Raw genomic sequence first — 25,440 nt, 5'->3', positions numbered from 1 at the left:
GAGATGTCCCTGTACTTACTGTAAGTCGCTCTGGATAAGAGCGTCTGCTAAATGACTAAATGTAAATGTAAATGTAAATCAGTCTGATCATCACCATCGCCAGGTCTTTCATCTCACCCTCCCTACTTCTCATAGCCTGCTCCAGACCCTAAATTCTTTGCTCTACCCCACACCGGCATCCACTCCACACACACACATACATTAATGGTTCCACGTAGACAACCCCCCAGACAACCTGGACTCTAACCCTGGCCTAACCCACCTTCAGGAGGTCAAAGGTTATCTGAAGAAACATTGCTTATGGTTTCTCGTGCGCCTGTGACTCTCCAGACCACACGGCAGCCATGTTCAACAAGCCAGACAGACTATTTTGTCCTATAGGGGAAACCTCGCACAGTTCCGATTATAACTCGCCCTGCCAAAAACAGTTCTTTGCAATCGTTTCATAGTGTGACGCACCCTCACAACAGGACAACAGTGTCTGGCCATGAGTTAGGTTCAGCTGGGTTCTTAGTATGTAATTCTGCTATCCTGTCACTAAGGTGTGAGACAGTCCAGTCTGAAGAGAAAGACAGTCTAACAACTGGACAAGACACTAGCTAGCGAAACACAGACAGAGAACAATTTAGTAACTTACGATATTACAGTCCTTTTAGAGTTATGGAATAATATCTGACTTTTAATCTACCCACTATGCAGTGAAACATTGAAAACAGATAACTGTGAGTAACACAGCTTTGTTGTTCCAAATACATACAGAATTTGGCCACAAATCAACCCTGTTTTAACAACTGTGACGTTGTTGTACAGTGGTGCTGTTTAGTGTGACGGGTCACACCTCTGTGCAACAGAAGCTTTGAGTCACTGTTAGAAAGCAACTGTGGAATCATAACAACAAAAACGTTCATGAATATTGTTCCAGTAACCCCATCCTAAGCTTTAGCCCTAGCCCTAGCCCTAGTCCTAGTCCTAGTCGTAGTTCTAGTCCCAGCCCTGCTATTAACACTAGTCCTGATCCTAGCCCCACATTATCCCTTTTCTCAAGCCACTGCCCTAGTCTTGTCTCTTGCTGAAACTCTTATCCCTGTGGAAGCCTAATCAGGCCCTGCAACTGATCAACCATCATCCTAGCCCCAGTATCCAGCTGTCAGCTCCAACCCTGGCCTCAACACCAGCCCTCAGCCCCAATCCCAGCCCCATCAGCCTCCCTAGACCCAGTTCCAGCCTCTGTCCCTGGCTACGGTCCAGGCCTCTACTCAGTGCAGAGGTTAAAGCAGTGCACGCTCCACAACCTCACACCCGGGTGTTCCTTCCTCCCATGTTCCAAGGTAAACTGTGCACGGAGCAATCATAACAAGACTATCTCCAGACAACAACATATTCTTCATGGGCAAACACGTTCCGGGCCACGTCCTTGTACACTGTTCCAGCGTGGTTGCTCTCCCCTGCCCCTTGTCATCTCCCCTTTCCTCCACTTTGCCCAGTCCTTTTTCCTCTCTCCTCCCATGCCCTCTAGTGACCCCTCTCCTCTCTACTGCCCTTTTCTCTCCCTCTCTCCTTTCACCTTCTCTCTCGTCCCCCCACCCCCCTCCCTCTGCCTCGTTCCCCTCCTGTCTTGTCCTGACCAGGTGGCGCAGCGGACCAGAAAGTTGTTTTTCTTTCTCCGGACGCTCTCACTCTCCTTCAGCACCGGTGAGAGAAAACTGTACGTCCTCGCCCGCTGGCGAGCGCTGTTCTCCTGAAACACAGAGGCTGCTGACTCAAGGTCCTGTGGCGAAGCGCTGGAGGGATGTCCAGGTACCGTGTCTGTTTTTCCTATTTATCCTATTTACCCTATTTGTTAGCCGTTCTGTGGGTTAGGTTTGGCAGGGCGAGAAAACAGGGGGATTGTGGGGTAGCGGTCGATCGTGGTGGCAGAGATTCTAGACAGAGATTCATGGCACTGTGTTGCCTCTGCCAAGATGAGCTTCAGCTTGACCAGCATGTCTCACCAGATCTTTGATATATGGGCTGCACCTCAGTGATATGTGTGGATGATTTCTCTGAGTCTTGGGCATGGCTAAAGATCCTGGCTAAAGTTCTATATTAAACATTGATTTGAAACTGAAATAGGCGCTTGGAGAATCTGCATTGATCTCTCAGGTCTTCTTCTGGGATTCTTCTCTATTATTTGCATTTGTAGTTTTTAATTTGGGGTATTTTCAATTGTAGTCCATGACGGGAGTCGATTTGTGTTCAGTCCGTATGGCAGAATTATGAGCAGTCGTGTACCACAAGCTCCAAGCTATTTTATTGCTGTTTTCTGTTTTCCCTCAGAGGAAAGGATGGATTGGTTCATCCAGAAGAGCGGAGGCTGTATGCTGCTGTTGCTGCCCACCTTCGCCCTCTGTCTCCTGGGTGGTGCCCCCACTCCCACTCCCTTCAACGCCTCCACCACCACTACCAACACCATACCACCCCTCTCCCACACCACCAGTGCTCCTGCTATCTCCCTGTTCACCAGCACTCCCACCCTTCTAGAAGCCTCCACCCCCAGCTCCCCTGCCTCTACCACACCAGCAGGTTCAAACACTTCTACCCCGACCCATCCTAAAAAAGCCCTTTCCTCTCCCCCCACCACATCCCCCTCCTTTCCCCCCACAACCTCCCCCTCCTCTCCACCCACAACCTCCCCCCCCACAACCTCCCCCTCCTCTCCACCCACAACATCCCCCTCCTCTCCCCCCACAACCTCCCCCTCCTCTCCACCCACAACCTCCCCCCCCACAACCTCCCCCTCCTCTCCACCCACAACATCCCCCTCCTCTCCCCCCACAACCTCCCCCTCCTCTCTCCCCACAACCTCCCCCTCCTCTCCCCCCACAACCTCCCCCTCCTCTCCCCCCACAACCTCCCCCTCCTCTCTCCCAACGACCATCCCTACCCATCCTCCAACGCCAATCCTTACCTCAGCCCTGACAACCCCATATTCACCACCCCCGCCTAAAACGTCCCCCTCAAACTCACCGTCGCCCAGGCCCGAAACCTCTCCCCCTCTTCCGTCGAAAACCACCACCCCACAACGGCCCACACCTGCGCGTCGCCCCAGGCCACCCCTCCCCCACACAGCCCCTCCCCTGTTTGAGCGCCAGCCCTTCATCGTGAGCTGGAACATCCCAGAACTGGTGTGTAACCGGTACAATGTCACCCTTGACAGCTCCCCCTTTAAAGGTGTGGCCACGCCGGCCAAGGTGAGAAAAAACGACGAATCGATGAACAGCCTACACCTGTCTTGAGCAAAGCACTTGGACCAGATAACTAACTTATCCAACCATCAGCCCGTCCATCCATGTGCAAATTCACACAGTTGAACCAATGCTTCTCTTCACTTGTTATTCCTTATCATTCCTCATTCCGTGTTCTAATTTAAGGAAAAAAGATTTAGTGTGAAATGTCATGCTCTACCTACCTTTGTCTACCACAGCTGCAGAAGTGTCCGGAAAAATATATCTATCGGTTGGTTTCCAGGTCCCTGGCCAGTTCCTGTCTCTCTTCTACAACGACCGTCTGGGTCTCTACCCCCGCGTGGACCGGGATGGCGAGCTCCAGTTCTACGGCGGCATCCCTCAGAGGGGAAACCTGAGGGCCAGTCTGGTCAAGGCCCGCGCTGACATCATCTACTACATACCCTCTAGGTACAAACTGGTATAAACTAGTATAAAAGAGGATTAACTGATATAAATTAACTGTGAAACAAGTATACCCTGGAACGAACTGGGATGGATTGATATGAACTGATGTGAACTAGTTAGACTAGAGATATTTGGATATAACTGGTTTAAACTGGTACTGCCCAGCCTACAGAGGTTGACAATGCTCAGATCTTAGAGGACATGGCAGTCACTTACCCAGAAAAGAATATAAAATCAGTTAGCTTTGAGAATGTACAACAGTGCTTCTTTTCATTTCATGTAACGATTTTTTTATAACACTAAGAGAGTTGTAACACTGACAGTGTCATAAGAGGCAGTGCCTACAGGCTTAACTTCCTTCGACAAAACAATGTGCCCTTGTTAAAAATCAAAAGTATCTGCTTTCCCTATCCAAATACCATGGCATACCATGACAAACAGGATTTAAAAATGGGTGTGAAAATGTACAAGAATGCAGAACTGAGGTCAGTGTCCAGGAGATTCATGTTTCCTGTTTCTTCTTTTCCTGTCAGGAGCAGACGAGGCCTGGCGGTGATAGACTGGGAGGAGTGGCGCCCCCTGTGGGTGAGGAACTGGGGCTCCAAGCATATCTACAAGACTATGTCAGTGAGCCATGCCCGCCAGAAAAACCACTCTCTGACTGCCCTACAGGCAAACATCCAGGCCAAGAAACAGTTCCAGGTCAGAGGAATACTGCACTGTCCTGTTCAATCACTCATTACTCCCTCCCTCCCTCCCTCCCTCCCTCCCTCCCTCCCTCCCTCCCTCCCTCCCTCCCTCCCTCCCTCCCTCCCTCCCTCCCTCCCTCCCTCCCTCCCTCCCTCCCTCCCTCCCTCACTGTACTTACTATCAGTGACTGTTTTATCGTCTCATACGTATTTTTATTATCATTTACTATACATTCATTATTTCATTTGTTCATACACTTACACATATTATTGTTATAATATAAAGTAAATTAATTTATCAATCTGTCTGTTTATTTATCCACCCATTCATCCACCCATCCATCCATCCATCATTCCCATCCATCCATCCATCATTCCATCCATTCTCCCAGGCAGCAGCCAGGAGCTACATGTCAGAGACCTTGTCCCTGGGCAGAAGACTGCGGCCCAACTACCTGTGGGGCTTCTACCTGTTCCCCAACTGCTACAACTATGGCTGGCTGGAGCCAGGCTACACAGGACGCTGCTCGCGTGAGGTCCGGGCCCAGAACGATGAGCTGCTCTGGCTGTGGGAGGCCAGCTCAGTCCTCTACCCCTCCGTGTACCTCCAGGTACAGCATAACCGGGTCTTTACTACAGTCACTGGGATACTAGGGGTAAATCCATGGAATAGATTGCTTTAGGTAGACTGGGGACCAAGAGAGCTATGATGAATTGGTTTGTATGTTCTTTCCAGCATGGAGGCATTGGCTTATCCCTTATGCAACACAAACGCACAGACATGCAAAGAAACACATCCAGTATTTTGGATGTTTGGTACGCTCTTATGGAGGACATCAAGTCATGTTGTTCCTTGTTGAGTGTTGCTGTGTTTGTATCTGGGGCAGGCCTCTCTGGGGGACAGTCACAGCGCCGCCTTGCTGGTGAGAAACCGTGTACACGAGGCCCTGAGGGTATCGGCCCTACCCAAGCACCACACCACCGCTCCCGTATTTGTTTACACAAGGCCCGTCTTCATAGACCGGAACCGACAGTTCCTCAGCCAGGTCAGAAACAAAGAGATTCAGGTCCGGCTGGCCAGAAGACCCTTCCAGAAACATAGCCTCCAGAGTTCCAGGGAGTTTGGTTTCAAGGTGTTACAACAACCTGACCTGTGTCATCCTTATCCTCCCCCCCCCCCTTGCCCCCCTGCTGTGTGTGTGTGTATGCTTGTGTGTGTGTGTTTCCAGAGGGATCTGGTCAGCACCATTGGGGAGAGTGCAGCAATAGGGGCTTCTGGAGCAGTCATGTGGGGAGCCAGTGCTGACTACAATGACAAGGTAATTTGACACCCCAAGACCCCTCCCCCCCCATCCCCACCCCCACTTTCTGGAGATGCACTGACAGAGAATACACTCCAGCTGTAGTGCTACTGTAGACTGACAGTGACAAGGTTTTGGTAACTGACTACCTTCGCCTCACCCTTCACAAACGATTCACCAATGAGAGCCTTTTGTCTTTGTTCTCGTCCCGCTCAACGACGTCTTTGATTGGCTGTCTGTCCCTCTTGCCCTCCGATCCTTGCCCTCCCCCTTCCCTCCTTTTCCTCTGTCCTCTCTTCTTTCTGCTCTCCCCATTTCTCCCTTTCTCTTGCTGTCCCTTGTCCAATGTCTGTCACACGTTTACCTCTTCTCCTTTCCCCCCCCTCTCTTCCTCTTCCCCCCCCCCCAGGCCTCATGTGAGGCCCTCTCTGCTTACCTCATCACCACGCTAAACCCCTACATCGCCAACGTGACGGCCGCCGCCCAGCTCTGCAGCGACTTCCTGTGCCAGGGGAACGGCCGCTGCGTGCGTCGACACTACAACTCTGACCACTACCTCCACCTCCGCCCCGGAAACTTCCGCATCCTGCATTCCCGGGGCCGCTACAGGACTCTGGGACGACCCTCTGCGGCGGATCTGAGGTTCTTCACCAGCAGGTTCACCTGCCAATGTTACGCCGGGCTCACCTGCTCCCCCAAACTGCCCAAACACCTGCCCAAAGCCCTGCTGTACAGGCACAAGCAGGGCCATGCCACAAAGACCAAAACTGTGAAGAAGAAAGTGACTTCTGACATGGAGCAATCCAGCAACATTAAGGAAAAGGCGAACAAGAAAAAACAACTCAAGCAATGACACGTCTTGGCTATCTGGAGAAAGTATAGGCATGCAGTGTATGCCTGTGATTCAAAGGAAGGGTTGTGTGCTAACATAGAGCATTTGTTGGAGGGCTGCTTCAACACATGAACAATCAAACAAATACTGTACACCAATGAGAACACAGACACTTTTCAGGGTGTTAAAACAATGTAACATCTGCTCTGTGCATCCTGCTGTGTCTAGGAGCAATACAACTTGAACAAATAATCCATCCACAGAATAACTTTGATGCTAATTGGAGAAACTGATGTGGGTTCATGGGATATTTAATGTTTACCTCTGACAACATTGTTCCTGTAGTCATTTGCGTACCATTTGACTGTGTATGTAAATAGAAACTGAATGATTTCCTTGTTGTGGACCAAGTGAATCTGAAGTGACACCCTAGTAAAGGTGTTTAAAGGAGATTACTGTGAAAGGCCTTGATATTTCAAAGCTCTGAATGGGAAGAGAATGGCCTTGGAAGTCAACCATCTCTGGTTTCTAAGCCCCAATCACGGGTTTGCGGCATTGCAATGCTATTTTTGGAGTCCAGCAGAGAGGTAAAGGCTCTAGAGAGATGTGCGAAAGAAGTTAGCACCACAAGTGGTGTTAAAAGTGATATATTTTTGTGTTCTTATACATACTCCCAAATGGAGGAAGTGTTGGGGTTAATAAGTGTTCCAGAGCACAATAATTATGACCTTGTAGTCACGCCAGCCCATTAGATATTACTGTGTGACAAGGGAGCAGTTCCCTAAAGCAATAATCAAACTTCCCTCTGACAATGGTGAGCATGTGTGCGTGTATGTGTGTGTGTGTGTGTTAATGAAAGAGATGCTGAATGGTCTCTGTGACAACACTTAATGGTGAACAAGCGATAGGAACTCATTCCTCACATCCTTTGGTCAACACCTCACATGCAGTCAGCTGATGCTAAAGAACTGAAAGACACTCATATGACTTCTCAGAGAGAACAAATTACTCTCAAAGAAAGAATCATTACCTACCTGCCTGCTGATGAACGAATGACTCCCCAAATTAGTAATAGTAATTAGCCATTAGTGGATAGTTTGGAGATTAGATTGAATTCTTCTGTAAAATCGTTTGCACTCTAGTGGCCTCTTGCACCACATGATTTAACATGTAGCCTACTCCTTTATTCAACAGTAGTGAAGGTCTGAACCAGCAGTGTTCTGTATTCTGACCTAGCAGAAAGTAATCTGTGATGACAGTCTGGTGTGGATTTAGAGAACTGAGCTAAAATAAGATTCAAAAGCTACAGTGGTTAACACACACACACACATTCTCCAAGAGGATTTAAAATGGTAAAAGATTCATGGTAAAAATATTAATTGAATAAGAAAATCAAAGAACACAATTTGTGGTGGAATTTCATTTTTAATCAAGTAAATAACAAATCTTAACAATTCTCATTCAATCATTAAATTAGTCTCTGCAGTGTCATTTTTTATATATTCTATATATCACACCGCCATGCTATGTTAAATATTCCCCCATTCTGGGTAGCACACTTTTTAATAGTTTAAAAACGTACATTTTATACTTAGATGTGCAATGTTAGCTGCCATTTTAGCAGATGTCCATGTAACTAACTATTGTGAAACAAAGTCATCAGAATAATCATGTTGTAAATTGTGCTTCTGTGGTAACTGAACCAATTCTGCATACAGTCCACCAATAGGAATGCTTGTTTTGAAATGGCAGTCAGATATACAAATGCAGTCTCCATCACATGTCTAGGACACTAGGTCTCTGATTCAACAACCTGAGTCTTCAGAAAAAAAGGTTTGTTACCCAGTGCGTACAAGGTAGCCACAACACAAGGTCAGGACACAGATTTCATTCAAACATGCAGTGTAATCCAGTGTAACAAAGGTATAAATTTTAAATTTCAAGTTCCAGTCGAATATCAATTTATATTTCAAAGTCACAGTGCAAGGTATTCAGACATGTGTCTGTGGTATGGCCCCCTTTAGACAAAGTACTGGAGGAAAGACAATTTGACAAGACTCTAGAACACAGATCTGTCCACTGTACTATATTAGATGGATTGTTCCGCTGTACTATATTCTCAAATGTGATACTACAATCTGTATGGTAGTAAAGTCTGAAATATGATACTATGTTTAGTGCGTACAAAGAGTACAACAAGGCAATAGTCTGGGTAGAGTGACAAAGTAATGAAGGTCTGGTCAAAAAGAATCTGTGTTCTGTACACACATCCTTCATACAGTACAATGCACATATTTATAATGCACACATTATCCATCTGAATAACTGGAGAAATGACAGTCCTCATATTGTCTCAAGCAGAGCCTAAAGGACTGGTGGACAGGCTAGAGATCAGACACCAGCAGTCTCTCACCTTCCAAACTTTTACTCTTCCAACAACCATCATTTATGGGGCCTGTTTTATTTTATTTTATTGACTGAATCACCCAACTTGGACAAGTCTGGGCCCTAGTCATAATGAATTAAAAGTGACTATAACATCCTGATTATAAACGTGTAATGATCAAGTTGTAAAACATAGTGAGTCAGCCATCATCTTTGGTCACTTTAGACATTTCTGTCATGTCCCATGGTCTACAATTGCCCCTTTACCTTTGTCAGTTCTCACGTTCTATGGATTCTAACAAGAATCACACAACCATAGGCAGACGATAACCATTACCAGCTATCAGCTGCTTTATCAATGTCCATGCACCCTTCTTTGTGAGTTCCAATTGACCTCCATGTCGACGCCTTTGCACACATCTGAAATACGGAGGATAGTGCCTTGCACTACAACTAGTTTGGTGCTCTTTTCTGTCGGCCCAAGGTTGCTCAGAAAGGCACTCCGAAACAGATTCGGTACATTAAAGATTCACAGTAAAGTCATCTCTCGGTCATTTGCTCGCTTGCTTTCCTGTCACGGTACAGTATATATCAAACGAATTATACTCGTCATGCGTTTCTCGAAAAGGAAAAACATCAGCAGTCAGGAAATATCATGCAAAAAATGAATTGAAAGCATGCTATCGATCTCTTGTTAAACGCTATCATGCATATCTAAGGCTGCTACATTCAGTCATTATTAGCTGTCAAAATAGACCGACTTCAAAATAGAAAACATTGACATTGAAATATTAGGAATATTACAGCAGTAATGAATCACTCAATCAAGCAAGTTATAAACGGCAGTTTGTATTAGGAAATGATTAGATGTGTCACCTTGATTGAGCAAGCAGACTGACAATATTTAGTGTATCACAGATTAAAGCTGTTGACAGCTACCTATTTGTTCCGTTTAGGAAATACACATTTTTAAGTGTAAGTAGGCTACACTCATCATAGTCTTTAAGGCCTTCTCTTATCAAACGAAGACCTTGTCCTTAAATAATCAATGGACAACCATTAATATCGTTATAACGGTAGCTATTAATTCATATAGAATTGGACTATGGGATAAGGTTATCTGATAGGCTATATTTTCTTTTTCATATATCCTGTCAATTTAGTGTATTCATTTATTTTTCAGCAGCAGGCGTCCGTTGACACCGGCGCCCGGGTCCCTCTCCTCATCTTTGGTGCTGCACTTGACTCGCAGCAGAACGTTGGACAGGACGTCTTGATAGAGGCTAAGGCAGACCCATCCGGGAAGGTACAGTAGAGTGATTAGACCCATGAAATTGAAGGGGTAGTGCGAGTAGTCCCACGAACAAGCGTCGTACTGACGCAGAGCCAGTCCCCAGCAGAACTCCCAAGTATAGATAAAGCATATGTAGATTGGGAGTCTCTTCCAAGTTCCCCAGCCTCGTTTGAAGTGCAAGTGCAGGTAGAGCTTCTCCACCACGAAGCTGCAGCTCCCGTACATAAAAAACGACCACAGGGACGTGTGCCCGCTCAGTGTCCGGTCGGATTTCTCCACCAGGTTAAACACTGAAGTGAACAAGACCTCGTCCAGAAAACCGTGCATTCCAAAAAACAAGAACCGCATAGCACCAGGCAGTCCGTTCGACCTCCGCGGCTCCTGAGTAATATCAGCCGGGATGCTTTGGCTGGGGCCGTCGTACTGTAGCTGCGACAGCCCCTTGTGGAACACTTGGGTGAAGTACAGCGCTAGAATGTAGTGAACTGCGAGCTGCGACGCCGACACCATTCTAACCTGCTCAGTCAGAGTATTTATATTCCCAATCAGAATCTGCAGCCCGATATAAACAGAGGGGTAGAAAACTAGATGAAAAACAGCGGGTCGTCCCTGAAAACACCTCTTTTGCATATAGACCTTCTCTAATACAAAATGGGTCAGCGAATGCATGATGCACAGATAAGGAGAAGAGAAACCAAATAGTTTCGGGTCTTGGTTACCTATAAACCCGCGCACAGAGGACAGCAGGATGTCCAGAGTTACACCGTGCATCCCATAGAAATACAGGCGCATCCATTGTGGTAGATCCGTCATTGATTCTGTTGAGTACCCTGCCTCGCTTGACGAATCCCGTTGCCGCGGCTTCCGCGATGTTTTTATGTCGACGCCACTGTCTCCGATGCGGATGCGATGGTTGTCTTTTCGCCGACTAGCCATGATCACTCTCCCCGGAGTGATTCTGTGATTATAGCACTAATCGGTTCGCTGGTCCATTTTTGCCTATTAACGGTGCGGCCACTCCGAAAGGCAGGCTGTCTAAGCGCAGATCGGAAGGTTTGGCACCTGACAGCGACTAATCCAAAGCCAGAAAACTGGGCGAGGGGGCGTGATAAAGCAAAAGGGGTTGACAACTACTGGTAAACGGCGCTCATAAACAGCGGTCGGTCTTATGACCTGCTATTAATTAGCGATCATTAGGTACATTGTGAAGGCCTAGGGCATAATAGCCTATTGCCTAAATTATTATTGGACGATAAATGATGCAAAATGTTTTGTACATGCAAGTAGGTGCAAGAATAGCAATAACAAAGTGTGAGTAATGGAACAATTGAATAACGGTTAACAGAATATTTACCCCTTCCATGTTTTTTCACCACCCTTATGATAATGGTAGATCTGAGGTTTTCAAAGTTTGAGTAGGCTACAGTTTTATAATCACCAAGGCACTTTCTTCAAACGATGACCATGTCCTTAAACAATCTTATAGGGACAACCAAGTCATAACTGGGCAATGCTGGTCAGGTCTGCAGCTTCAAGTGCAGATTCAGAAAGATCAATAAATCTTTCTAACAAAGCAGCGACAGACTGTGTTTTGGATAGGGCTCTGCACAAGCTCTCACAGTTTCCAAGGTAACATGGCCTTTCACATAAGCGTTTCTGAGACGTCATATGAGCCACAAGGCCAACCTAATTTCTCTCTCAGGGACCGTCTAGTGTAAAAAAACAACAACATCTCAGATAGTCATGTCCACAGATAAACAAGTTACATAGATGTTACTCGAGATGTTTCTAGGTTACATAAGGCAGACTATGCAGCTCTTGGGTTGTGACAAGAAATATGCACCAAATGCGTGCATCTAAACATAGCATTGGACAAACCATAGTTTTATTATATATTTATATATGACTGTTTGTAGTCCATGCCCAGTCCACCACTGAACTACATAGCTGACCACAGCAAGGTTCAGCTCATTTGTGCCAATTACAGACTAATTTCCCAAACTGTAACCCTCCCAAAAGGCTGGTTCTGCCTCCATATAAGGAGATGTTCTGGGTGGGTGAGTGTCACCATGCTGCCTAGAAAAGAAGCTCACGGAGTGGGCTGTGACGGCAGTGTGACCCTCTGGGTATCTCTCAGTGTGATTAAGGACAGGAATGACCGAGAACTCTGTGTTCTGCAGGTTGTTATTGTTTGATTGGCAGAGCTGTGTGTATGTGTGTGTGTTACGCACCTCTACGCCAGTGTGTGTGTGTGCCAATGTATGTGCGTGAGACCATGTCCATGTTTCCATCTATGTTTGGGAGTTTGTGGCTAAGTGTGTGTATGAGACTACATCTGTGTGTCAGAGAGTGTTGGAAAGTGTGTGTTGTGTCAAGTCCGGGTCCAAGAGATAACACTTCGGGTGTTTCTTCTGTTTATAAACAATTAGTCTTATTGTTAGCAGTAAGACTTGACCCAGTATGGCAGACCTAGACCTAGACCCAGACACCTGATCCTGACACCTGACACCTGACACCTGACACCTGACACCTGACACCTGGCCCCTTGCCCCTTGCCCCTTGCCCCTTGCCCCTTGCCCCTTGCCCCTTGCCCCTTGCCCCTTGCCCCTTGCCCCTTGCCCCTTGCCCCTTGCCCCTTGCCCCTTGCCCCTTGCCCCTTGCCCCTTGCCCCTTGCCCCTTGCCCCTTGCCTTGGCCCTGGCCCTGGCCCCAGACCCTTTCAAACAGACACACACACAAGTTCATAGGCAAGCAGAATGGTCGACTGGCAGGCAAGGAGATAGACAGGTAGACAGGCAGCCACATGGAGAGCTGTGGTTGGTTAATCCTACCATTTCATAATTCCTTATTATTGCATTTTAATACGTACGCGTCACGTTCTAGCCATCTCTGATTTGACCAGTAGAGGGCAGCAGGATGACACGTTATTTCTTGTAGGCTGGGCAGTGCCCTGTTTTATCACTGTGTGTTGTTCCCCATAATCACAGTGATTCATAGAGACGGTTCTTTCATTCAATACCTGCTCTAGATAAGGTCTGTACCGTGATGAACTCAATCATGTTTCTAATCCTTAAGTACACCGTACGTTCTAAAGACGGAATCCAGGTAATCAGTGGCATTAGGCTACAGAAAGCAGTGAAGATATGATGGGTTTTGTAATCAAATTCCCGCTAATATTTCCGAAGCCCGTGTGTCTCTCTAACCTGATAAAAGGCTGGGGGAGTTGACAAATGATAGAAAGCTACATGGTGCTTGACTGATGCATCTGACCTTCCTCAGGACATGGAGGCAAATACTGTAGATAAATATAAATCGACCCCCCCCCCCCCCCCCCAGGCTCCCAGTCACACACTTAAAACAAGAAGCTCATAAATGTAATTCTAGAGGCCATTTCTTTCAATTTGAGCTCTTTATTGGTTGTACCAACCCATTGTCTGTTTAGACACAGTGGGGATGGGCTAGCATTGGTGTGTGTATGTGTGCGCGATGTATGTGTCTGTGGGATAGTGCAGAATTTTGGTGCGTGGATCCTGGCTCCTGTTTACAGTTTTTTTTTCTCCTAATCAGGGAATTCTGTTTGCCTTCACTGTGTGAGGGCCGGTCTCAGAGAGCCCCATGCTGAGGCCCCCTCCCCTCCCCTCCCCTCCTCTCCTCCCCTGTCTTCGCTCCCTCCCCTCCCCTCCCTTCCTCCTCCCCCTTTCCCCCATCCACACCTGTCCTCATCCGTTGCTCGTCTGTCTGTTATGTCGCCCTCTTTTGAACCCCTCGGCTTACGCGGCCTTTGCCTTCCTCGCCCCCCCCCTTCCCCATCCTCCCCCTTTCCCATCCTCCCCTCTCTCCTCTGCCTGACCCTAGGCTCCCTCCCATCCCCCGCTACCCCCCCCCCCCCCCCCCCCCCCCCTTTGTGCATTCATAATCAACTCATAAGAGGTCCTTGTCAGCCAATTAGCGCTGGTTTCTCGTGGCTCCCCTGTGTCTACCTGTGGCTCGCTGGCCTCCGGCCCCTGTCTGTCTCTCTCCCTCTCTAGACAGGCCAGGGGCAACATCCAGCCAAGGGGCCCAGCTCTGAGTCATCACCTGCCCCAAGGTCAAGGCACCGTTCATGGGTTGAATCTTTCACCGGTAGCCTCCCACCCCCACCCCCACTCTTCAACCCCCACACACACACTCACACACAGAAACAGGGTGGATCGGTGTGGTCTCCTGCACGCTTAAAGGTCCCTGGGATTTTGTGTTTGTCATTCTGCATACGTCCTGGGAGGCCGGGCCCCTAGCAGGTGAGGTGGATCGAAGGCGGCGTCGCTGCGGGAAACGGATGATGCTGCGTGACCGTGGTGTCACGCTCTAATTGGCTCTGCCTGTCATGGATGGGTTGGACAGTGTATGAGCCTTGTAGTCATGCGGTTCTGTATCATTGGGGCTTGTTTCTCCTTCTCTCAATGTCTTTCTTTCTCATTTTCTCTTTCACTCACTCTTTTTTTCTCTCTCTCTCTTTCTCGAGAACACACAGGAGAACTGTAGAATTAGGTTCCATCTTCCTCCAGGCAGGAAGAGGAAATGCATCAGCAGGTGCCAGTGGGCGTGTTCACTCGACCCACACAGAGAACCGAACGTACCTGGTACAGACACTCTATCCCACTCTACGATCAGGATACAAAAGGGAAGTGACCCGTTATGGATACATAGAGACACATCTTTGTTGGAGACACTATGCACATCGCCAGCCGAAATAATCACAGTAACCTTCTAAATGCTTCGAACATCCTCTTGTCCCTTGGTGACATCGGCTAAGTGTAACATCCTGCCCTGCTCCCTTGGTTATATGCTCGTTGTCATGTCTTATTCCTGTTGTATTTTCATGTAATCATCTCGACTCTCATTTCAGAGTCTCCTAATCTGCCTGTGTGATCATCTTCCCTGGCCTTGATCAATTTCACCTGCCCCATTAATGAAGCCCCAGTGTATATAGCCCTTGTTTTTCTGTCCCTCTCGGCCAGTTCTTACCCTTGTGTCTAGCGGCCCAGCATTGTCTTGCTGTTTGTTGTTCTGGCTTACTGACCCCTGCATCGTTTCTCGGACTACGCTTCTAGCCTTTTCCTTGTTGGATTGTTTGCTTTCTTCTTTGACTGCATCCCCATGTACCAAAGTAAAGACCTTTGATTTTGAACTCTGCCTTGAGTAGTGAGTTTGAGCCAACCTGCCTAGCATTGGTGATACACTAAGAGATGAGCTAGATGAGCAAGAAACTTTATCATGAATTCGCTTCCACAGAGGTGGAAGCGAATTCTGTCAACATTTGACAGGAGTGACATGTTCGCTTTTGTAGCATGTAGCCCGTCCCTAATCCTTCCCCTAACCAGCCAGGGGTTCAAATCACTACCTGACTTCTGCGGTCAGAGCCGTCCCTCATCTACACTCCATTCAAATTTGAATAGCTCTGACATTATACAACGGAGCTTTCCGGATTCTGCACATCCTGCCGTGGCTTTGTATGAGTGACGTGCATTCTCGTTCCCACGCCAATTTACATGTTGCACGAGCCACAAGATTGAGATGTCGCATCCTCTAATAGAGCCATTCCCTTTCTTCTCACAATAGAATTGTCTCAAAGTTAACCAAACTCTTTTGGTTGTAATGAGCTCCCCAGGCGACTGTGTTTGAGACTCGGAGAAAAGCTTGCTGACTATTTCACATCCGTGCGTTTGATTGCGTGTGTGAGTGGGTTGGTTGTAAAGGTAACAAGGCAGGTTGATGAGAGGTTATGGCTGAGCAACATGCGTGCACACACACACACACACAGTACACGCGCGTGTACAGATGCACACACACATGCATGTACACACATACAGAGACACACACACACGCTTAAAAACAAACACTATCGGAGCACCCCTTGCCGAACCATGAAGAAAAGCCTTCCAGATGGGCTAATTCTGCGCGTCCAATAGCATGCACTTCCTCTTCGTCCTTCGTCTGACCTTCACTCATTCCACACCATCACACCTCCCCCTTGTCTCTTAATGGTAGCCTGTCAGCGCTAAAGCCATCCTCCGGAAGGTCGCTCCACCGTGTTGCATGTTAGGTCATGATGACCCTGTCATATGCTGTAGGGTGGGGGTTGGAGTGGTTACTAAATCGTAGCTCCAGTATTAGTAGCTAGCAGTGGGTGGTTAGCTACCACAGGGCCTCCACAACAGTGACTGGGGGTCGGGTTACACTCTCCAGGTTCTCTGGGGGAGAGGGGTAATGATCTTTGCTGTGGATAAACAGATGATCCGTACTGTGGAATGGATAAGAAGGAGGAATAGGGAGAGTAGAGAGCGAACGAGACAGAAATTGTGTTTCGAAACAGAAATGGAAGGAGAGTGATTGGCCATGAGGCTGACGTATGCTACACCTCACTATAGACAAGTGTATGGCCTGTACAGACTCTCTAAACTGAGCCCAGCGTCTGAGTCGAGGTGTCTCAGCACTCTGGAGAAACACGGAGACCCAGAGTGGCCCTCAGTCTGAATATGCAGGAACAGGAGAAGAGACGGATCATGGTCAGTGTTGGGGTCAGTGTTGGGGTCAGAGTTGGGGGTCAGTGTTGGGGGTCAGAGTTGGGGTCAGACTTGGGGGTCAGTGTTGGGATCAGTGTTGGGGGTCCGTGTTGGGGGTCAGTGTTGGGGGTCAGAGTTGGGGTCAGAGTTGGGGTCAGACTTGGGGGTCAGTCTTGGGGTCAGTCTTGGGGGTCCATGTTGGGGGTCAGTGTTGGGGGTCAGTGTTGGGGGTCAGTGTTGGGGGTCAGTGTTGGGGGTCAGTGTTGGGGTCAGTGTTGGGGGTCAGAGTTGGGGGTCAGAGTTGGGGGTCAGAGTTGGGGGTCAGTGTTGGAGGTCAGAGTTGGGGTCAGTGTTGGGAGTCAGAGTTGGGGTCAGTGTTGGGGGTCAGTGTTGGGGGTCAGAGTTGGGGTCAGAGTTGGGGTCAGAGTTGGGCGTCAGAGTTGGGGTCAGTGTTGGGGGTCAGAGTTGGGCGTCAGAGTTGAGGGTCAGAGTTGGGGGTCAGAGTTGAGGGTCAGAGTTGGGGGTCAGAGTTGAGCTCAGTGTTGAGCCCAGTGTTGGGCTCAGTGCTGGACTCAGTGCTGGGTGTGTGGTATGATGAGCTGCAGGGAGACAGCAGGGATGTCCTTTCCCTCGTTGCTGGTCAAAGTCAAGAGCCGTAACCGGGGGAACCAGGAAGAGTGGCGAGCTGCAAGCACATCTGCTGCCCTGATGCTGTTCACACACACGCACAAATACACACACAGAAACCAACTAAACGCACATACACACCCTTTGACTCCCCGTCCCCATCACCCAGTCCTGCTTGTCTGTTTATGCCAACTGAGCTCCATGCTGACGTGTTTACGTCACACACATACTCACATACTCTCACACGCACACAATTGTATACGCATTCAGCAAACGTGCAAAGCATTCAGCAAACGTGCAAATATGCCTCACACACACACACACAGCTCACTGAGCCTTCTTCGGTTAAATGTCAGGGGAACGTCAGGCTAATGTCAGGGGAACGTCAGGCTAATGTCAGGCCATTAGAGGCAATTTCACATCAAGCCGGGCCGTCACACGTCTGTCCGGCATTCCGTCTGTCAGTGCGCGGAAAACGTGCCGAGGCAGACAGGTGCTAGGGAGGATGTAGGATCTTTTACAAGTCTCCCTGTCATCTCCCTAATTACAGAGAGAGAGAGAGAGAGAGAGAGAGAGAGAGAGAGAGAGAGAGAGAGAGAGAGAGAGAGAGAGAGATAGAGAGAGAGATGTCGGATGAGTCAGAAAGCATCTTTTTAGAGAGAGGAGAACATAAAAAGAAAAACAAAAGCGGACAGAGAGAGAGTTGAGTGCAGATGTAGAACCTTGGAGAACCAAGCCTGGGAGAAGGCCGGAGAAGCAGCTGTGTTCTGTGGAGAACAGAGGAGAGAACAGAAGAAAACTGAACACAGAGTTCTCTATGATCCAGTATTGAAGCCTTCGCTCTGCTCTCTACCTCTCTATCCATAGACATTGATTGGATACACACACACACACCTAAGTATGAACCCACAAACACACCCACCAAATAATTGAACACACACACACACATGCACACGAACACAAGAATAAAATACACACACACACAAAACATGCACAATAACACCAACCTAACACACAGACAGACAACACCCCTACCCACACACCCACACAATCCAGTCAGTCATTTGGCCACAGCTGGAAATTGGCTTTAGCTTCATCTTCACAGCAGCCGAGACTCCGCTTTTCCAACCCCAGGCACTTAGTCACCCCGAGGTCCTTATTATGAGAGATGTTCACAATGTCTCTCAGTGAACGTTTCTGCTAACAAAAAGAGTTAACTGTGGCCCATCTGTACGACTGCAGGAGTGCTGGACTAGCCTGCTGTCTGTGAGTTTATGGTAATCAGGGGCACATTTGTAATGGCTGGATTGCTATGCAGCTCACACAGGGCCTGTGGGTAGGGGATAAACACACACACACACACACACATCAACACACACTTACACACACACAGTGCTGGGGAAATGGGGTTTGTTGATAGTGTGGAGTGTGTGTGTCAGTGTTACAATGTTTCAGTGTGTGTGTGAGTGTGTGTGTGTGTGTGAGTGTGTGTGTGTGTGTGTGTGCTTCTGTGGGAGATGATGGGGTCACTGGGCCAAGCCGTTTTTCCGCACAGTTCAATTTGGATTTGCATAATCCAACCTTTAATTTCCACAGGGTGCATTCCATCTCTACAGGTGACAGAGGCTAATAAAACAACTCCATGATACTATTCCCTTCCAAATGTGTTCTTTGGAAGACACAGAACAAAACCAACAACCATGAACTCTTACTGAAACAATTGTGCCTGTCGGGACGAAAAATGCAAACTATTATCTGAAATTGGAAATTAACACAAAAAATCTATTTAAGATTATGCAGTCCATTTCCTTCTGCTGCCAGATGATTGCTGGCTGTTATCTTTGTCATCCTGGTTCAAGATGGCCGCCGCTGGTTGACCTACTGACACACTTCTCCTTCCATCTGCTGCTGAGACCCACAGGAGGCTTCAACAGTGGCTACGGTGGCTCCGCAGGGAGCTTGTGTGTTTCAGCGTGAGTGAGTGTGTGTTTCTGTGTGTGCATGAGGACGCATCTCTCATCGGGCTTAGTGTTTACTGACTGTGCCCTTGTCGGTGTGTGAATAATTCAGCCGCTCACTCTCTCTTCTCTCTCTCTCTCTCTCTCTCTCTCTCTCTCTCTCTCTCTCTCTCTCTCTCTCTATCTCTCTCTCTCTCTTTCTCTCTCTCCCTCTCTCTCTTCCTCTATCTGTGACGCACACAAAGACGCGCGCACACACATGAACACATCGTGACCACTCCCTGTGCCCGTCCCAGAGACACACAGACCTGCTCCCACTGTCACTTTGTATCAGTCCCCAACAGCTAAAAGGAAATTAAAACATTCTCTCCTCCTGAGTCTCTTCCTTTCTCTTTTCTATCGCTCAGACATTAATAAATGAGAATGGAAAAAAAGTCATTGTTAGCAAGCCTTCTATCTGTACATTTTCAGATATATGTATTATTGAGTAATCCCAGACTATTCCAAATGAAAGTACAACATCCAGAAAAGTCCTGTGAGGGGACCAATGAGCGGGAAAGAACCTTTTTGTTTTGGGCAAGTGGTCTTTGTTTTTCTTGAGGTTATTGAAGGGATTATTGTTCTATGAAACAGAGGAGACAATGATTCTATTTCAACTCTGCAGGCTCAGTCTATCACACTGAGTGGAAGATAGGAAGGATGGAAGGAAGGAAGGACAGAGAGAAGGAAGGAAAGTAGGCAGGTAGGCTGACAGGAAGGAAGGGAGGTGGGAGGAAAGGAAAGAAGGCAGGAAGGAACAAGCAAGCAAACAAAAGTGAGACAGGGAGTGGAAGGAAGAGAAAGACTTGAGAAAACGAATCAATCCGAAGAAGGCAGTCCGGAAGATCGACCTTATCAAGAAGGCTATGTCGGTTCCTGTCATGGCTTGCCTCTCATCCCCAGTCATCCCTAGATAAAGGCCTCTCCAGGGCACGCAGTCACACTGACGTCAGCTCACCTCATACCCCAAATCCTCTCCTCCTCTTATTTCCTCTATCCTGCAACAGGAATGTTTGAACGGATAAAATCCTCCCCTACTTCCATTCATGATCTTGTCCATTGTCTGCTATCTCATTTTCAAAACCACCTTCATACGCTTAATCACTATATTCACACCTCATGCATATGCAAATCCCATGACCGGGGCTAACCCATGGTGATGGAATCTGATTGACTCATCAGTTATGCTAATCCTAGTTTAATACGATGCCAATGAGTGGGCATTGGCCAGGGTAATGCAGCCATTGGTTGGCATGGACACCAGCTGATTAAAAGGTGACCCACATCTTCCAGACTCATTCTCTGTTAGTAATAGCTCCACTCTATTACCCTCTCGAATCTCCCTGACAGAAATAACATGTAGAATTGGGGCAAGGGTGAGGGTAACCGGAAATGTGTAGTGTAGGTAGGGGATAGTATGGGGTCTGGTGTAGGGTTCGGTGTAGGGTATGATGTAGGGTATAGTGTAGGGTTAGGTGTAGGGTTTGGTGTAGGATATGGTGTAAGGTATAGTGTAGGGTTAGGTGTACGGTATGGTGTAAGGTTTGGTGTAGGGTATGGTGTAAGACTGGTGTAGGGTAAAGTGTAGGACTGGTGGAGGTTTTGGTGTAGGGTATAGTGTAGGACTGGTGTAGGGTTTGGTGTAGGGTTGGGTGTAGGGTTTGGTGAAGAGTATGGTGTAGGGTTTGGTGTGGGGTTTGGTGAAGGGTATGGTGTAGTAGGGTATGGTGTAAGACTGGTGTAAGGTGTAGTGTAGGGTATAGAATAGGGTTTGGTGGAGGGTTTGGTGTAGGACTGGTGTAAGGTTTGGTGTAGGACTGGTGTAGTGTAGGGTATAGAATAAGGTTAGGTGTAGGGTTTGGTGTAGGGTTTGGTGTAGGACTGGTGTAAGGTGTATTGTAGGGTATAGAATAGGGTTTGGTGTAGGACTGGTGTAGGGTTTGGTGTCGGACTGGTGTAAGGTGTAGTGTAGGGTATAGAATAGGGTTTGGTGTAGGACTGGTGTAGGGTTTGGTGTCGGACTGGTGTAAGGTGTAGTGTAGGGTATAGTATTGGGTCTGGTATAGAGTCTATATAAGATAAAACAAGTTGCACACCAAGGTCTCAGTGTCACACAACACACAATCTCACAAACAAGGGGCCGGGTTTCCCAGATTCGTTAAGAAGCTCTTAACGCCAAGAGCTTCTTAGGAGCGTTCTAAGAGCGCTCTAGAACGCTCCTAAGAAGCTCCTAAGAAGACATAGAGAGACAGAGAGATCGAGAGAGAGAGAGAGAGAGAGAGAGAGAGAGAGAGAGAGAGAGAGGGAGGGACAAGTGTGTTATCTGTTTCCCCACCTGTGTCAGCCTGAGACAACGTCCCATTGCCCTCCTCTCTCCGTTGCCATGGTGAACTCCCTGTGGCCTTGTGTGCGCGTGTGTATGTGTAACTGTGTGTGCGTGTCAGTGTGTGTGCCACTGTATAGCTCCCTCGGGAACACAGAGTGAGAACAGAGTGCTGTGATGACTCACACCAGTAGGAGGCTACAGCCTTGGCCCCCCCCCCTTTAAACTCGGCTCTTTGTTGTCCGGCCTTCCTTGTCCGTCTTTCATTATCAACCTCTCCAGTCCGTGTGGGTGGAACGGGTTCTCTTCAACTCTTCTCTCATCCTCTCTGGGCCTCAGCCTCTCTCAACCTCTCTCAGCCTCTCTCAGCCTCAGTGTGCTCGTGTCGGCGGGGGTGCCGAGGCGCTATTCCAGCGCGGCAAAAAACCTTCGCTTCGCTTGAAAAGATCCATCTATCAGCTCCACCTAGCAACAGCAACAGCAGGCTCCCTGGGTGAGAATTCTCTGCTGTTTGTTGTCTCACCTCAGCCCGGTGATGGGGTAGGAGAGGGTGGAGGCACACACACACGCAGGCACACATGAAACCTCCAAATCGCTGACGACGTTTGAGGCTGGAAATCTGCAGCTGCCGGTTGATGTCCAATGTCTGTGTACAAAAAAACGAAACAATATTTTGGCTTGGAAAATTAAATAATTTTGAGTGAAAATAGTAGGTAATAGTAGTAGTAGTAATAGTAGTAATAGTATAACATCAGGAAAAAGTGGGTGGGTGCAATTTATACCGATCGCAAGTACACAAAAATATACTTCACAACATGGACAGGATCTACACCAGGAGAAAAGCACAATGCCTCACGTAAACTTGTCAACTAAACAATCCCGTTGAACAACACACAAATATGCATACATACACTGCACACACGACTGTGTTCCTGCACACGGATGTGCAGCTACGCGCGCACACGTACACGCACACACTGGGCCCACACACATACACACTGAGAGGTCTTTAAACAGATCAGATGACAGGAGATAAGACCGGAGTTGTTCTCTCTGAACATCCATGGAATGATATTCAGAGAAGACCTTTTGGTTACTATGGCAATGACAGAAATATGAATGTGATGGCTCGTCATAAATGCAGTGAGATTGAAGACATTTTCATATAATTATCGAGGTGGAGATACCACAACCGACTGCAGCACTCTTTCGTTTTTTGTCTCTCTCTATTCGTCTCTCTTTGTCCTGTCTGTTTCTCTCTCTTTCTCTCTTTCTCCTTCTCTCTCGCTGTCTCTCTTTCGCTCCTCCATCTCCCTCGCCCTCTCCTGCCTGTCTCTCTCTCTCTCTGGCTCTATTCCTTTCTCACTCTCCCTTTCTCCCTCTGTTTCGCTCACTCCCTCCCTCCCATTCTCCCTCTCTCTCTCTCTCTCTCTCTCTCTCTCTCTCTCTCTCTCTCTCTCTCTCTCTCTCTCTCTCTCTCTCTCTCTCTCCCTCTCATACACACACTTCCGTAACCTTAGAAGAATAGGTCATATATCCAGCATCTTTTCTCCATGTCTGCAAAGTGGCGGACATGGATACTATGTCTTTAATGAAAAGTCTAATAACTGTCCCCAAAGGATACAATGGAAATCTGACCTTTAGCAATAAGCGTGACATTCAAGAGCCACTCAGCTGCAAAATAGTGTGAGTCCCCCATTTATACGAAACCTGGTTTGAATTATTCACTCTTCATAGTCCTCCGAAACCATTCTTATGTTCACAGATGTACTTTTTTAATTGCTTTCACTGTAAATCGTGTCAAAAGCTAGCGTAGCGGCTGGCTAGCTCCTTCACCTTCAAGGCTGAACATATGGGGGCTACATATGCTAGCGCAGAGGCAGTATTCTAATGAGAGACGTGTAATCCAGCTGAAATAGCGCTGTGTGTGCTGTACTGTGCGGATGAATGCTTCACAGTCAAGAGTAGGGACCAGAGAGAGTCCTTTTGAGACAGGTTGACGCGTTAGAAAGCCACAGGCAGCACATGTTTGGGAAGGACAACATCTTGTACTGACAGGAAGCTTGTTGTTTTTATATGCATAAGCAGTATTTGGCCTCATCCAGGTTGAATCGAAGGGCAGAAAATGGAACTGGAAAGAAATTTTGCACAAGAGGATATGGAACATGGCCGGAATCATATTTTGAAAAGATTGATGAAAGTGCTTATTTTCCTGGGTGCCATTTCTCATTCCAAGGTGGTTAGAATGTGTGTGTCTTCCATTTAATCACTTGTGCACACACATACACCCGTACACACACACACACACACACACATTAACCCTGTGTCAACCCATTCACTCCTTCACAAACCACCAGGACAAAGCCTGTTCCTGCTATAATATGGCTGTAGTCTGTGATAGAGTAGGTATGACCTACTCCTGAAAGAGCTTGGCAGTTCTCCTCCCTTCCTTCCTTCCTTCCTTCCTTCCTTCCTTCCTTCCTTCCTTCCTTCCTTCCTTCCTTCCTTCCTTCCTTCCTTCCTTCCTTCCTTCCTTCCTGTTTGTGTTTGTGTGGTGTGTTTGTGTGTGTATCTAAGTGCACATTTGTGTGTGCCTTCCGAGTGTTTGTTTGTACTGCATGTGTGTGCCTGTCTGTGCGGCCGCTGGTCGGTTTGGACCTTCTCCCACGAAGGGAACACATGCTCACACAGCGGCCACTGTTCCAGTGCTGGCATGTGACTCTGAGAATGACGCAAATCAAATCCTTTGTCTCCGACTGCCATCGAGGAGCCTTTGCTCCACTGTGGGGGCACACTCGGAGAAACTCCAGGCCACTTTCCAACTCATCGGTCACTGGTCACAAAGCGTTTTTCTTCTAACAGTAAAAGAGGATATGTGCGCTGTTCTCTCCAATTGAATGAAAGTCGTTTGGAGACGATCTGTAATCAGAAAGGAAACGTTCCCTTCACGTTCGAGAACAACGTCGTCTGGTCGTCAGAATTAGGTCACTACCAGAGATAGGTTTTACTTAGTCTGACTGTCTTTAGACTTTCCGTTGACACATTCTGCCTTACCCTACTCCCAAACCCCCAATGGTGGGACAACTCTTTACTATTTTCTCTCCCTCTCTCTTGCTTCTTTCCTTATAACAGAATTACAGTCTTTTCTCCAGACTGTGAACCTATCATAACCTCTATCTCTATAAACTTCAGATTTACTGGACCCCAATTAGTGTCACAGACAGGCACACACACAACCCACCCACCCCCAGAAACACACACACACACAACCCACCCCCAGAAACACACATACACACACAACCCACCCACCCCCAGAAACACACATACACACACAACCCACCCACCCCCAGGAACACACACACACACAACCCACCCACCCCCAGAAACACACACACACACAACCCACCCACCCCCAGAAACACACACACAACCCACCCACCCCCCAAAACACACACACACACACAACCCACCCACCCCCCAAAACACACACACACACACAACCCACCCCCAGAAACACGCACACACACACACACACACAACCCACCCGCCCCCAGACAAACACACACACATCCCACCAACCACTAGACAAACATACAGAAACACAGCTCACCCCTCCGACCCCTGACCGGCTCAGGGCTTGCCCCCTCACCATGCCGCCAGCACAAACACTCACTCAGATGCACACAAAGAGCATTCTGTCAGAGCCCTGTGGCGTGTTTGGCACTAGGGCTGTCTCATCCCACTTGTTCTTTCCTTTCCTCTTCCTCTCTTCCCTTCTTC

The 25,440-nt window shown here is 47.9% G+C and overlaps 3 protein-coding genes across 3 annotated transcripts in view; 1 reads left to right on the top strand and 2 right to left on the bottom strand.

Annotated features, from left to right (window-relative positions):
- The window catches only part of LOC136959955 (E3 ubiquitin-protein ligase TRIM39-like), a 177,950-nt gene that overhangs the window by 14,008 nt on the left and 138,502 nt on the right, over window positions 1-25,440 (bottom strand). The gene's annotated exons all lie outside the window — the stretch shown is intronic.
- On the top strand, window positions 2,325-6,514 carry LOC136960512 (hyaluronidase PH-20-like). The gene is made up of 8 exons (XM_067255021.1): window positions 2,325-2,562; window positions 3,109-3,230; window positions 3,508-3,674; window positions 4,205-4,373; window positions 4,753-4,971; window positions 5,248-5,406; window positions 5,590-5,679; window positions 6,071-6,514. The coding sequence occupies exons 1-8, from the start codon at window positions 2,325-2,327 to the stop codon at window positions 6,512-6,514; spliced, it is 1,608 nt and encodes a 535-aa protein (XP_067111122.1).
- tmem229a (transmembrane protein 229A) lies at window positions 10,047-11,108 on the bottom strand. Its single transcript, XM_067254828.1, has one exon. The coding sequence runs from the start codon at window positions 11,106-11,108 to the stop codon at window positions 10,047-10,049; it is 1,062 nt and encodes a 353-aa protein (XP_067110929.1).

Source organism: Osmerus mordax, chromosome 17 (genome assembly GCF_038355195.1).
Source record: "Osmerus mordax isolate fOsmMor3 chromosome 17, fOsmMor3.pri, whole genome shotgun sequence".
NCBI lineage: Eukaryota > Metazoa > Chordata > Actinopteri > Osmeriformes > Osmeridae > Osmerus > Osmerus mordax.
The sequence above is the reverse complement of the archived record's forward strand: the minus strand, read 5'-3'. Positions and strand labels throughout refer to the sequence as shown.